At 43.9% G+C, this 15,904-nt stretch overlaps 1 protein-coding gene across 4 annotated transcripts in view; it reads left to right on the top strand.

Annotated features, from left to right (window-relative positions):
* Positions 1–15,904, top strand: part of PRKCB (protein kinase C beta) — a 362,468-nt gene that overhangs the window by 173,456 nt on the left and 173,108 nt on the right. For all 4 annotated transcript variants that reach the window (XM_012519041.3, XM_012519039.3, XM_071211243.1 and 1 more), the window contains one exon: positions 14,161–14,272. In XM_012519041.3, coding sequence (XP_012374495.2) covers positions 14,161–14,272 — 112 coding nt within the window. The remainder of the gene's footprint in view (positions 1–14,160; positions 14,273–15,904) is intronic.

The following is a 15,904-nucleotide window of genomic DNA, read 5'->3' as shown; positions in this document are numbered from 1 at the left end:
TTATTGAGTGCCTGAGCCAAGCCAGGCAACCGTTGAAACATTTTAACTAATATAAACCCTGTAACAATCCCACAAAACAAATATTATTGTTCTCCATAGTTCAGCGAGGAAGTGGGAATGCAGAGAGATGTAGCAGCTTGCCCGGGGTAGCGAGTGACGGAGCTGCCTTTTGAATCTAGGCAAACTGACCTAGAATCTCAATTTTTACATACCCCAGTTAACCACTTCTTCATGGAGTTCTGAATCTTACTGGGTCGAAGGTCACCTGACAAATTCTCGGTCCCACCTGCTGGTATGGATGTGGCTTCTCACACCTGGCCAAGTGCTGAATCTGCAGGTGGAGTGCTTGATGCTTTGCTTAAGGTTGGGGCTGGCTTGCACGGGCACTGCCTTTCCAGAAGGAAAACACCCCCTGTTTGCTGTGGAGAATGGGGACTCCCACTTGGAACTGAGGGTGGCGCTGCTTCTCTCTGAGGCTCAGTGAATGAATGGACGCAGCTGCTGTTTCATATGGGTGATCGCAACTACACTGGGAAGCCTTTACAAACTCAAGTGCCTGCAGCGGCCAGGCAGTACCCAGTGGGCTGGGCAGGGAGTGTGGTTAGTTGGAAAGCCTATGTCCTACCCAAAAGACGTGGCCAGAACTCAGCCCCAGCAGTGGCTACTATCTAGGAGCGCTGGCCTGACATGGTCAGGTGGGGCAAACTCTTCACCAGGGTGCCCCATAAACCTGAGGGGTACAATGCCCCCATCAAAACTGTGGCTCACTACTGATGTGATTCCATCCAGAAGGCCTGAGTGATGGTGGGCTTGGAAATACCTATCTGGAAGAGAATTCCATGTAGGCCATGGAGATGATACAACCAGCGTGGCAACCACTGGTATAGCCAGTGTATGTAGGTTACATCTTGAAAGGAGAGGAGTAAATCCTGGAAAGGGACATGCTAGCCTTAATTCATGGCAAATGGCATGGCTGTTTATCAGGAAAACCTGAGAAAATAAGTAAACACCCATCCCCAAGTATTTTAACTAATGTCTGGTTGCAAAATAAATATACAAATGAGAATATTTATTTTAACAATGACCAGTTAAAAATAAAATGGAAGTTTCCCATTACAGATAGCAATAAAGAGGGCAGAATACCTAGGAATAAATAGTAGGCCCCAACAAAGAAGAATTTAAAGCAACTTTTTTGGAAGGACATAAAGGGAAGCTTGAATTACAAGCCAGTTAGCTCTGGCTCCTTTGTCTCCCTCTCTCTCCCAAAACTTTCAGCCCTAACCCTACATCATACACACCTCCACACTCTAGGACTGCACTGTTAGTTCCTAATTCTAAATTCTAATTAGCCCAGTTCATCCTTTTGAGATGGGCCATAAATCATGGGTCTCTGGCTGGGCTCCAGATGGTTTTTCCCTTCTTGCATTCAGCACTGGGTAGAGGCCTAAGATTAGATGTTCTCCTTCCACTGGGCTAGTGCTGTACAGAGGAGTATTTTCTAGAGGGAGCAATGAACAGGGCAGGCAAAGACTGACATTTTCAATAGAATCTGGAAGAAAATTTTGAAAGAGGGCAGTAATTCAGGAGGAGGAATGTGGAGGGTGTATGTATGTTTCTAGATACTAAAACGTCATAAACCTTTGATCATTAAAGAAATGGCAGGAATAGAGAGATGAGCTCAAGAGAAAAATCTGAAGATGAACTAAAGATATATATATAAACTTAGTGTATAATTTTTTAAAAAAGGCATTTCAAATCATCAGGGAAAAGATGCATTCCAAGCATTTGTTGTTATAACTGCCTAAATATTAGTGCAACAATAAAGGTCTTTCCTCAGAGTTTACTCTAAAATAAATTCCAGTGAAAGTGATTTCAATGTAAAAAGGGAAACCCTAAAAATACTCGAAGAAAATGTTGGGAAGGACTTGATAAATAGGACAGAGACAGAGACAGAGACCGTAAAGGAAAGAGGAAGAACTTGGTCTTTACTAAAACACACACACACACTTTAGTGATACGTTGAAAAAAGAACAACAAAATTAAAATGTAAGTGAAAACCTGGGGAAAACATCTGCTAGATGTTTTTAGATATTACCAGATTTAGAGAAACGAAGGGTTAATGTATAAGAAAATTTGTTAAAGAAATGAATTTGGATTTTATGAGTAAAGGTCATGTACAGAAAGTTAACAATAACAATATATTTTTATGAATTATTTATTAAATACCAGTGCCTGTTAGGTAGTTTCTAATTTAACTCTTTCATCAACCTAAGAAGTAGGTATTATTATTCAATTTTCAGATGAGGAAACTAAAACTTAAAAGCATTAAATCCCTTGCCCAAGAGTCAAAATTTAACACGAGTCAGGGGTTAAGTTTGAACGTGGCCTACTAATTAACCCCTAACATTGACAGGTGACTCAGTACAAGGTCTTATATTAAATCATATTAAAATTCTACCAAAGTTTACACCATAGTAGCTTGTCCTCCAAATTGAACAATTACTTATTTGCCAAAGGGGTGCGGTTCAGAGCAAGCTCGGAGCACCAAGGCGCTTAAACAAACCGGCACTGCATTTACCCAGCATTATCAGTTCTATTCACTCTCTTCTCCAAGAACAAAATGAAAGATCTTCACCAAATTATAGTGTCCCCCTTTCAACTGTGGGGTGCGTGTGTAATTACAGCTTCCAACATTATACGCATTTCATGTTCACAAAATCTCATTCCACACAGTCTCAATTAAGGTTTCCCTGCTTCTTTGTCCCTTGGGGATCTTTAGCCTTTTGTTTGCAGTTCTGGGCATTGCGGTCCTGTTGTTGGACCCATTGTAGGGGTACGGGATGGGAGATGGTTTCTGTGGTACTCAGAGAAACCCGAAAATATTTTACTTTACATCAAAAGTATAAAAACGTGTATGCTGAGAGCCTTCCTCTGTGCCCATGTTGTCCTCTCCTGCCTCCGTAGATAACCACTTTTATTCATTTTTGTGTGTGTCTGTCCTTCTAGTGTTTCTTTATGAAGAGATAAGCAATTAAGAATATACTTTCTTATCCTACCTCGCTTTCTCACACAAAAGGTAGCATGCTTCCAACACCCTTCTGCATCTTAGATCTTTTTTGCTGTTGTGGTTGTATTTCACTTAAAAATATATCCTGGAAATTTTTCTGTTCCCCGAACACTCCCATTCTTTTTTATACCTGAGTAGCATTCCATTGTTTGGCTGCACTATAATTTATTTAAACAGTTCCCTACCAGCGGCTCTTGGGTCGTTTAAAATCCTTTGCTATTATGAACAGTGCTGCAATGAATAACCGTGTATGTATGTTATTTTTTATTCCCAGGACAAATTCCCAGAAGTGGGAAGACTGGGACAAAGGGTAAAAGCATTCGTAGTTTTGATAGTGCTGAATTGCCCCCACAGGGTAGTGCCAATTGGCCCACCCCCCAAAATATATATGTGTCTATTTCCCCATTTGCCTTTCAACAGAATCTGTTGGAATGAATGTTTTAAATTTCATTTTAAACATTCCCTGTTTCATTCTAAGGTGCATTGGACAAAACAGCATTTACACATCAATCCCATGAGTCACATACAGAGTTTCAGTTTAAAATGGGTTTACTTAAGTAAACAGTGGCAGTCTGAGTTAAAGAAAAGTGGCAAGTGAATAATATATAGGTGGTATGGAGACATGCCAAACGTATAAAAGCTCAGGCTTGATGTTTGGGAAGTGTTACCATTATGATTTTTCTCCTTGGAGTAATCACATCAAGAGTTCATATTTCCTTTGTGCAGAGCACTTGGCTGAGAGTTTTATCTCATGATCAATCTGTGAAGTGGGTATGATCATTATACTTACTTATTCTAGGGATGAGGAACCAGAGACTCAGAGAAGTTAAGTCACTTGCCTTAGGTCACACAGCTAACTCCAGAACCTGGCTTCTTTCTGTTCTGGGAGTACTTCCAACTCAGTCTTCAGTTTAGCCTTGCCCTCCCACAGTCTATGTGGATGGAGGAATGCAACCCTTCTGGGATTCTTGTCACCTGTTAATGTCCAGTGATGACACAGTCTGAATTTGCAATCTGCTTTGACTTCCTGCACAGACCAGCCTTTTTGGGTGTGAGTTTTTTGTCTTGGTGCCTCAATTCAGTTTCCTTCTTCATGCAGCTCTTCCGGGGCTTGGCCAGATTTTAACACACCTGTGAACCAAAGCCATCCAGCCCATTCAGACTGTAAGGCTATTTTGGGTCTTGATTTAGAGGTTTAAAGGTTTTGTTTTGTTTCTTTTGTCTCTGATCTGTGCTTCCTTCCTTCTTAGCTAGTTGTGTCCACAGAAAAGTGGTGAACTGAAGTTGCTAAGCTGCCATCTGCCTTGTTGTTTGGACTCTGGGGATTGGATGTTCATGATGAGGAGTTTGGTTTTGGGGGGAGGACTCCGTGTGGGGGTTCCCTGGGCTTATCCTGGGTGTGATTCCTCTGACTCATGTGCATTTATGTGGGAGGAAGGTTGTCATCTTTTACCCCCTTTAGGTGGGAGACCCTCGAGGAAGGCTGAGGTGCAGGGAGGCAGGCAGGTGTCACTCAGGTGTTCCCACTCAGTCAGCAGCCTCTCTGGAGCTGACAAAGTTGGATTCCAAGCCTGGCTCTCCCACCTACTTGCTTTGTGACCTTGGACTAGTTACTTCTCTAAAGCTCAGTTTGCTCACCTGGAATGCCAGGGAAATCTCCTTCCTCACTGGACTATTAGGATTAGATGACACAATATAGAATACTTAGCACAGCACAGGGTGGATAGTCTGTGCTCAGTTCGTGGTGGCAGTAAAAGTCATGACAGTTGATTATTGTTTTGTTGTTATTCAGCAATCTCTCGAATCTAAACTAGGAGTAGAAAGGAACTTGGAAATCTAGCTTCCTTAGTACAAAGTATAGTGGAACCTCAACAGTATGCGATAGTGGGGAGAGGATCTTGTGGAAGCCTGATTCCTAGGGGTGGGGAGATGGCAGGAGAAACTGGAAATCAGGGGGGTATTGCTAGCATGGGGGTCCAAGAGTCCCACCCTCAGTGCTGAAAGTGCTTGGTACTGTCCAAACCCACTCATTGAAGAGTTTGGGGGATGTGTCTGTGTGCGGTTGGATCCCATCCAATGGAGAGAGGAAGAAGAGTTCAGCAGAGGACATAAACCCAAATTCCGACAGGAGCCAGGAGGGAAGGGAAGTAAGTGAGGCAGGACTAGGGTAGGACACTAGGAAATGCTGGGGACTGTGGAGAACTGGAGAGCTCAGCCCACAGCAATGTGTGTCCAGTGGTTGCTACAACTTGCTGTTTTTTAGAAGATGCCAGAAATTTACTTTCTTATCTGACATTTCATGATTTTTAAACATAGTCACTTCATTCAGATTTTAAAGACATACCATATGGGCCAAATAGAACTTGTCTGTGGACTTGATATGGCCCCTGGGCTCCAGATTGTGACCTCCTGGTATGAAATAGGACCCAGGCCAGGGATGGGGGCTGGCAACAGGTGGACTGAAGGGACCCAGCCTGGCCTATTAGTCCAGGGAAATAGATTCTCTAGGGAAATAGAACCACAGGAGAGATCTGTAGATAGTATGAGATTTTTAAAAATAAAATTTTACTGAAGCATATCATATATATATGCACATACATAAATGGTAAATATATATTAAAAATTTTAAACTTGTGAAACAGACGTGTATATCATCATACAGGGCTCCCACACATCACCCCGCTGGCAACACCTTGCATTGTTGTGAAACAATTGTTATAAACTATGAGCTAACAGTAGCCCATATCTTACATGTGGTATATTTTCCCCCAACCCACCCAATTATTAACACATCGTATTAGTATTATATATTTGTTATAGTCCATCTTCCACTGGACTCCCTGTGTTATACAGCCCCATGCTTTGTGCAATCCATTCAAAGTGTACACTCAGTGGCTTTCATTTTCATCACAGAATTATACTATCGTCACCTCAGTCTATTCTGGAATGCTTTCATTACTCCAAAAGGAAAAATTCCATACCCCTTTTACCCCCTACTGTTGATCCTTACAGTTGATAAAATATCTTCTTTGCCATTGCTGAAAAAAATACTACAATATTGTGTTAACTATCATCCATAAGTTACTCTAGTTGTAGTTTTCTCATGTTCTCCCATATTCATAGCACTTCATAAAAGAGAACATTCTTAGATTTATACTATTAACCACAATACTGATAGTATGAGATTTTATAAAATTGTCTCATGTGACTGTGGGATGCACAAATCCAAATTCCGTAGGGCAGGCTGCAAGCCAGGGACTCTGATGAAGGTCCTTGATGAGTTAGTTCCCCGGGAGAGGGTGGCTGTCTGAAGTAGAGATGGGAATTGTTTCCCTGAATGCTGGAATTATTTCTTCTTTTAAGGTCTTCAATTGATTGGATGAGATACCACTCATTGCTGGCAACAATCTCCTCAGTTGATTGTAGATGCAATCAGCTATGTATACAATCAACTCGCTGATGATAAAAGTACATGAAATGCCCTTGCATTATAAGTAGTCCAGTGCTTGCTTGACCAAACAACTGGACACCATTACCTGGCCAAGTTGACACATTTAGCCTACCATCGCACCTGGGAAGGGGGCATTTGGTGTTTCAACAAGGTGCGGAGGAGTGGGAGAGGGCTGGGGCTGAGACACAAGCCAGGTCTTTGAATGAGAACAAAGCACGACCAAGGAAGGGAGAGCTAAGGCTTAGAGGCTGCAAGTTTCGCAGGCTCACCCCAGGGCTACTCAGTAGCTGCAGCTTCAGAGGCTGGAAAAGTACATGAGTTTGGTGGAAGGCGGGGCTGCCATTGACCTTTAGGCACTGGTTGTACTGTACCAGTTGTGAAAATATTGAAATACTTTTATTTTTTTTTTCATTAGCACCATCCATCACAAGACATTCATAAAGAATTTGTTATGGCCTTATATCTTTAGTTTTTAGGTTAATGTATTCATGTATATACTTAATTTTTATTGTTGTAACATAGAGACAACTCAAAATTTTCCATTTTAGCCACTTTCAAGTAGTTTAGTAGTATTAATAACATTTGCAATTTTGTGCTATCACCAATATCCATTACCCCAAATTTTGTATCACTTTACTCAGAAACTCTGCACCCATTAAGCAATAACTCTCTCTTCCCCGACTCTTCCCTGCTCCTCTGTTAACCTATAATCTACTTTCTGTCTGTATGAAATTTGCTTCTTCTAGATTTTTCATATAAGTGAGATCATACAATATTTGTTTTTCTGTGTCTGCCTTATTTACCCACCAAGCACCCCTGAGCCTCTGCTCCTCATTCCCCCCAATCCCTCAGACTCCCTGGGATTCCAGGACAACCCCATTATCTGGCAACTAAAAAGTTAACTCCCAGCCCTACTGTGCCCTGGTCCTTAAATGTCTGAGTCTCACCCTGGCTGGGGGTAAGTTGCCCGTTTGCATTGGCTTAAGTACAGAGGAGAGTTTTTAAGAGTCACAGGGGAGCCATGAGCTCCATCTTTGGGGTTCTGTGGCCTTTGTTTTTATTCCTCTCTGTTCCTCAGCCCTGGAGCTGTTAATCCCACAGGCAGAATGCCTGTGTCCCAGGCACTAAGCGTATGTGACGTTAGAGCCAAGTGCCACCTCTGCTCTGGTCAGCTACGTCCAGGGGCTGAGGAGTGAGGGTCTTGCAGTAGCACCATGACTGCTGGGGTCCCCATGCCCAGGATGGCACTGGGCATGGGCGGGTTGGCCAGGTGCCCTGGAGGATTCTCGTGAAGGATTGGGGAAGTCAGGAGGACCCCAGCGTGGGGGTGCAGCTTTATCCCAGGCTCTCCTGGGTGGCAGGACGGAGGAGGGCAGAATCATGCAAGGGCAGGACCAGGAACTGGGACCATGAGGCGGGGTGCAGGGGTTTGTTATGTTCTGCCAGCATGAGCCATGAAAGCTGAGGCAGGGGAGTGAGGTCGGAGGAGCTTCCAAAAGCCTTTAAATAAACCGTAAAGAAATAAACCAAAAAAAATTGTTTACTGAGGTGAAATTCACATAATGTAAACTTAACTATTTTAAACGGAACAATTCAGTGTCATGTAGTACATTCACAGTGTTGTGCAACCACCATCTCTATCTAGTTTCAAAACATTTTTATCACCCCGAAAGGAAACCCTGTACCCATTCCTTCCTTCTCCCCATCCCCTAGAAACCACCAATCTGCTTTCCGTCTCTATGGATTTGCCTGTTCTGGACATTTCATATGAATGGAATCATACTATGTGATTTTTGTTCCTGGCTTCGTCACTTAGTATAATGTGTTCAAGGTTCATCCACATTACAGCATGTATCAGCACTTGATTTTTTATACAGCTAAATAACACTCCAGGTGTGGATATACCATGATGGTTTATCCATTCATCCATTGCTGTACATTCGAGTTGCTCCCACCTTTTGGCTCTTGTAAATAATGCTGCTGTGAACGTGAGTGTACAAGTATTTATTTGAGCACCACTTTTCAGTTCTCTTGGGTCTGTACTTAGGAGTGGAATTTTGTATGGATGAAGATTCTAGGTTTTACTTTTGAGGACCCTCCACAGCAGTTGCACTGTTTACATCCCCACCAGCAGTGTATGAGGGTTCCAATTTCTCCACACCTTTGCCAACACTTATTTCCCATAAAAAAAAAATTGTAGCCATCGTGGTGGAGGTGAAGTGGTATCATATTGTGGCTTTCATTTGCATTTCTTTCATACTAATCTTTTCATGTGCTTTTTGGCCACTTGAATATTTTCTTTGGGGAAATATCTGTTCAAGTATTTATCCATTTTTAAATTGGGTTATTTGTCCTTTTGTTGTTAAAATTCTGTCTTTATAAATTCTCTTGTCTGTATATTCTGGATATTAAACCCTTATCAGGCCCTTGCAAATCAAAATGATTTGCAAATATTACCTCCTATTCTCTAGGTTGTCTTTCTTAGTTCCTTCAAAATGTCCTTTGGTGCACAAGTTTTTAATTTTGATGAAGTCCAATTAATCTGTTTTTCCTTTTGTTGCTCATGTTTTGCTGTCATATCTAAGAATCCATTGCCAAATCCAAGGTCATGAAGATTTATCCCTATGTTTTCCTCTGAGAGTCTTAAGGTTTTAGTTCTTATAATTAGGTCTTTGATTCATTTCGAGTTAATTTCGAGTCTGTCTTCATTCCTTTGCATGTAGATATCCAGTTGTCCCAGCATAAGAGATAAACCTTTTACTGCAATTTTCCTCATAGGCCTTCCTATCTTTTCTCTTTCTGGCTCTACTTTTTCTTGCAGAGTGTTCTCTAAATCATTTTCCTAAAATAGCACTTCATTGTGCAGGAGCTCTCAATGGTTAATGGTGACGATTGCAGCCCCACTGCTGCCACCACCACTCATTGCCTCTTTTTATGTGCCAGACACTGGATGAAGCTGTGGAGACCTGGGCAAGCCACTTCACCCCACTGTCTCTCAGTCTCTTCATCTGTAAGATGGGAATAGTAAGTAGTGCCTACTTCATAGGGATGTTATGAGGATTAATTGAGTTATCACCTACAAATCCTTTAAAATAATCCTTTGCCTGAGGAAACTCAATAACTGTTAACTCTCACTAATTGAATATTTACTGGGCACCTTCTGTGTGCTAAAATAAATATCCCCATAGTGCTTACAGCTAACTGTGGAAAAGACACAAACATGCAATTGCAATGCAGTGGTTTAACTGCTGTGATGGGGAAGACTTAGGAGGGCAGAACATTTGTTCATTTCTTTTTCTTTCCTGCCATTAGAAAGCAAGTTCCAGGAAAGCAGGCATTTTATCTCTTTTGTTCACAACTGTATCCCCAATGCCAAGGAAGAACCTGGCCCTTAGTAAATATTTGCTGAGTGAATGAATGAATGAAGTGCTGTTTTAGCAAACCTGAAAAATGAGGTATTGATGGAATGAAGTTGGGGACTGGGTAGAGAAGGGAGGGTAACTTGGTGCAGTGATCTGCTTTTGAGCCAGGTAGACATGGGTGTAATTCCTGCTCTTCAGGGGCCCAACTAGCTGACCCTGGAGAAGGTACTTTCTTCTCAGAGATGGGTTCTTCATCTCTGGAATGGGAACAAAGAACACCTTCCACATAAGCACGTCTTGAGGACTGAGGAAGCACACCTAGCATAGCACTTGGCCTGTGGGCAGCTCTCAAGAAATGCATTTTCCTTTTCCCTTCCTATTCTTTGTGGCACTTGGTACGAGGGAGAGGGAGAGGGCTTAGGGAACTCCTTTCTTCTATACTAGGAAAGCCTAAGGAAATTCAAACCTTAACAGAATCCTAAGTCTTGACTCCCATTAGGTTAACATATCAGGGAAGCCAGAAGGGACCACAGTCATCACTAGGAGATAGAACCCTTGCCCAGTGCCTGGAGTGGAGCTTGCCCAGGCCACACATCCCTAACCTTCTCAGGGAAAGACCAAGGGATCTGGACGCAGAAGCCTCCTGGGAGAAGAGAGAGACCTGGGAGAGAATCACTGCACAAGTTCCAACATTGATATCTGGCCAATTGACCCAAATTCCAGATGTGGAATCCAGCCAACCAGATCAGGTCTCCTTAGAGGTTAAGTGTGAAATTAGAGAAGCCCTGAGCTTCCCCTACAAGCCAACACATGCTATGAACAGGTGTTTCTTATTCGGTGGGTTCGAGGCTCTCATTTCCCAACTTTTTTTTTTTTTTTTTTAAAGATTTATTTATTTATTTAACTTCCCCCCCTCCCCTGGTTGTCTCTTCTTGGTGTCTATTTGCTGCGTCTTGTTTCTTTGTCTGCTTCCGCTGACAGCGGCACGGGAAGTGTGGGCGGCGCCATTTCTGGGCAGGCTGCTCTTTCTTTTCACGCTGGGCGGCTTTCCTCACGGGCGCACTCCTTGCGCGTGGGGCTCCCCCACGTGGGGGACACCCTTGCGTGGCACGGCACTCCTTGCGCGCATCAGCACTGCGCATGGCCAGCTCCACACGGGTCAAGGAGGCCCGGGATTTGAACCGCGGACCTCCCATGTGGTAGACGGACGCCCTAACCACTGGGCCAAAGTCCGTTTCCCTCATTTCCCAACTTAAAGCCAAATGATCAGGGGCACATGGGATGTGTTTTATGGTACAGACCATCTCTTTCCAGGAACCTGATTATACTCTTATTCTCATTGCCCAGAGATAGAGACACGGCTGGCTAAGCTGCTAATTGGGAAGCCTTGTGTTCCTGTTTTGTGATTTCCAAACTCTGCTGTTGTTACAAGGGTACACCTCTGCCCTTGAGCAGGACAGGAGGCTGCTGGGGGCCTTTTGCATGCAAGTCCCACTGGCCGTAGAAGGCCCAGTGCCTCAAACTTGGCCATCCAGAGCTTGGAAAGGGCCAATAATGGGCCTGCCTGACTGAAGAGAGTTGGAATGTCATAAAAGAAACCTGGCAGCTCATTAAGAACATGGAGGTCAACAAAGGTCCTCAGTGACTTAGGATTTTATTGTCAGGCTTATCAAGATGATTTTAATACTGTAAAATAACTTTTTTACATAAAGTAAAATTCATCACAGTTGCTATATAGAACATTCCTGTAACCCCCAAAAGTTCCCATGTGCTGGCCCTTGGTTGTCAACCTCTCCCCTACCCTCGGCCCCTGGCAACTACTGATCTGTTTCCTGTCCCTATAGTTTTGCCTTTTCCAGAATGTCATATAAATGGAGTCATACAGTATGTAGCTCTTTGTGTTTGACTTCTTTCTCTTAGCATACTGCTCTTGATATTCATGAATGTTTTTGTGTGTATCAGGAGTTCATTCCTTTGTTCCTCAGAAGTACTCCATTGTGAGGACATACCACGGTTTATTTCTCCATTCACCCCTCAAGGGATATTTTGGTTGTTTCCACTTTGGGGCTATTGTAAAGAAAGTAGCTATAAACCTTCATGTACATTTTTCTATGGAGATATGCTTTCATTTCGCTAGCGTGACTACCTAGGGGTGGGATTACTGGGTCATATGTGTTAAGTGTGTTTGTAAGAAACCATCAAACTGTTTTCTAATGTGACTGGACAGTTTTTCATTCCTCCTGGCGATGTACAGAGTTCTGGTGGTGCCTGCTTCTTACCAGCACTTTGTGTTGTCAGTTTTCATGTTTTAAAAGGATTATTTTTAAAATTTGAAAATAACAGTTTCTTAGGAGAAACACTCATCACTCTAATAGCAAATAAAATAACGTCTACTTCTTCTGTATATTTATTTGCTTACTTGTTCATTTTCTGTCTCTGTTACTGGAATATAACCCTCAAGAAGGCCCCTGCACCTAGGGCAGGGTGGGCTCCAGCACCTCTGCTCAATAAATACGTGTGAGTGAAAAGATGAATGACGGAAGAGATGAGTAGCAAAGGATCAGATCAATCCTGGGTTGGAATCTAAGGCTCATGTTCTAAATTTCTGCAATATGTTACTCCTCAGGGAAGGCACCTTTTGGACTGGGTTGGAAAAAAGGAATTATGTAGTCAGAGTGGCAGGGGAGAAAGAGAATGCAGAGACAGAGGGTCAGGAAGGTTCTGGCATGTTTGGAGGGCTCAGCGTTGTGTGTATGTGGGGGGTATAGTTAGAGATCACAGTGGGAGGTAGTAATATTAATGCAAAAGCCTCAGTAGGCATACCTTGGAAATATTATTGCAGATTCGGTTCCAGACCACTGCAATAAAATGAGTCACAGAAATTTTTGTTTCCCTGTGTATGTAAAAGTTATATTTACCCTATACTCTAGTCTATTAAGTATGATGTAGAATTATGTCTAAAAACAATGTACATATTTTAATTAAAATGTGACACAGAAAGTGAGCACATGCTGTTAGAAAAATGGCTGAGAATCTTGCTTGATGCAGGGTTGCTATAAACCTTCCATTTGTAAAAAAAACTCAGTATCTGTAAAATGCGATAAAGTGAGGTATGCCTGGACTGCTTATTATATGCCGTCTTTACATAGATGAATTCATTTATTCTTCCCCAGGGTCCTATAAAGTTAGCACTATCATTATTTCCATTTTTCAGACACGGAAATTCATGTACATGAGATTAAATAACATGTCAAAAGACACAGAGCTTAGATGAAGCAGAGCTAGGATTTGAACCCAGGAAGTTTACACTCTAGAATCTGTACCTTTAACCACTGCGCTATATTGGCAGCTTACAAATGAGCATCCATATTAGTAGGGAACAGTCTAAGCTGCTGTAACAAAGAGTCACCAACATATAGTGACTTAAACAAGACAGCAGTTTGGCCTTTTCTCAGGTGTCAGTCCAAAGGGACCAAGGCCAAGGCCAGTAGGACGGATTTGTCTTCTGAAACCCATGGCTCCAACTTTGAGTGCGAGGCAGTTGTTTCAGTTCTCACCATCTGCCAGTGGAAAGGGGGCAGGGGAGCTAAACACATTCCTCTCAAGAGCATGAGCTCAACGTACACACATCCCATTGGCCAGAACGCAGCCACATGACCACGCCAAGCTGCAGGGGAGGCTGGGAAATGTGCTCTCTACGTGCATAGCCATGCCTTCTGCCAAAGCAGAAGAGTTCTGTTATTAAAGGGAAGTTCTGTTATTAAAGAAAGGTGGACAACTAGCAGTCTCTACCATAACTTGCAGACTGATCAATGGACTTTGAACTTTATTCTTTAGGTGATAAGGAATTGGCAAGTGGTCTTGAAGCAGGGATGTTTTATACCCAGACTTGGGTCACTTGGGTCACTCCAGAAGCTTGCTCACAGGAGGCGGGGGCTGTTTAATTGATGCATCTGTCACTTCGTTTTCCTGTCCCTGGAAGTCTTGCTACAGGCAGGAACAGGGGTTACGTTCTATGGTGGGGCCATGGAGAATTTGCAGGCAGAATGCATGAGTGCTGGAGCCGGAATGAGAACAATCGGCTATCTTAGTTGTTCATTCATTCTATGACTATTTACCAAGCACCTTGTCTGGGCACAGGGCTCCAGGGGGACAAATCCAAGTCTGATGGACCCTAGGGGCCAAGTTCAGGTCTGGTGAGTTCTCCAGTGAAATTCAATGCAATGTGCATCCTTGCTATGCAGCACTGACACTGGTCTGTTTGTTTCTCTTGGCCTTAGGATCCCCGGAGCAAACACAAGTTTAAGATCCACACATACTCCAGCCCCACGTTTTGTGACCACTGTGGATCACTGTTGTATGGGCTCATCCACCAGGGGATGAAATGTGACAGTAAGTACATTTTTGGCAGCCTCTGCTAACTGGCAGGAACAATAGTAAGGACTACTTTCCTCATGATTTGGGGTCCAAGTCTGCAGCAAACTCTTCCAATCTTGGGTGGGCTGGTGTATCAGTTATCTATTGCTGTGTAACAAATCTCCCAACTTAAAATGTAGTGGCTTAAAACAATAGCCATTTGTTCAACTCATGATTATGCCAGGCAGAATTTGGGGCTGGGCTGGGCTCACTCATGCATATGTGGTGGATTGGCATGGGCTGGGGGCTGGCTGGGCCTGAATGGCTTCACACTCATGTTTGGAAGGGTGGCTGGCTGTGATCTGGGGTGATGGGCAGGCTGGCTCATGCATGTGAGGCCTTTGATGTGAGGCCTGCTCACATCAAAGCTTGCAGGGCTCTGAGTCTTTAAGGGGCGAGCCCCCTCAGCAAGCACTCTTCAAGTCTCTGTGTCACATTTGCCCTTGCTCTACTGGTCAAAACAAGGTCAGATGGCAAGGTTCACAGTCAGGGTGGATAGGACAGCCCATGTGTGTAGATATGGGAAGCCTTTCTTGTGTACCCCAGCTGGTTTAAACATTGTGTGCAAGACTGATGCATTCTGTGCACGGAGAAGACCTGCCTCCCTTCAACTCCCTCAAGTGGCTGCTGAAAGAGGGAAGAGATGTGAGTCCTCAGTCAGATCTGGGCTGGGGGTAGGGTAAGGTGGGATGGAGTAGGCAAGCAGGGGCAGGATTCTTCTTCTTCTTCTTTTTTTTTTTTAAAGATTTATTTATTTATTTAATTCCCCGCCCCCCCCTTATGAAGCAAAGGACTCATGCAGCAGGGGAGTGAGCAGGCTCTGGAAGCTGTGGCTGCAAAAGGCCAGGGAGGCTCCATGTGCTGGTGGCTCCAGAGACAGTCCTCTGGCTGTCCGGAGACAGGCCCACAGGCGGGCTGCAGCAGGCTGAGCTGTCAGAGCCCTGCGGCCCCAGAGGATGGGTGGGAAACTCACAGGGGCAAAGAATTCCTGGGAGGACTGTGAGTGTGGACTGAGGTGGAGGAGAGTAAGAGACTGAGAGAAACCACACGAGCATGGAGAGAGAGACACACACAGATTGTCAGGGGACAGATAGACATACCTAATTGCAGGGAGCAATAGTGAGCGAAAGCTATTAAGAGGTTCAGCTAGAGAGAGAGCCACAGGCAAAAAAAAAGAAGACAGACAAAATGATTGGAAGTGACACACAGAGAGATGTACAGACAAAGGCTCATGCACAGATAGAGAGAATCATGCTGGGCGAGCGGCCCGCAGGGAAATATGGAGGAGACAGGCAGGGAGAGGGGGTGATGCAGATGCCATCTGCCTGTTCCTCTTAGCACACCTGGTGCCCCAGGTGTGGGCACTCTCAGGTAGGGGTGGGGGTGGGAGTTCAGGTGGATGCAGGGCCCTGAAGCTGTTGCTTAAGTCCCGTCTTCTCCACTGTCCTTTTCTCCCTACAACTTATTTCTAGTTTTGTCATTGGCCTGATATGAGCCCTCTCTCTGCTGCCCCCTGGAGCTTGGCAGGTGGAGAGGGAGCCCCTGGGCAGTGCCTGCCCCCACTTCCTGTGGCAATTCCCCAAAATGCAGGTCCCAGGTGGTGGTGCA

Source organism: Dasypus novemcinctus, chromosome 23, assembly GCF_030445035.2.
Source record: "Dasypus novemcinctus isolate mDasNov1 chromosome 23, mDasNov1.1.hap2, whole genome shotgun sequence".
NCBI classification, from domain to species: domain Eukaryota; kingdom Metazoa; phylum Chordata; class Mammalia; order Cingulata; family Dasypodidae; genus Dasypus; species Dasypus novemcinctus.
Note: the sequence above shows the minus strand (reverse complement) of the source record. Positions and strands in the feature narration are given on the sequence as shown.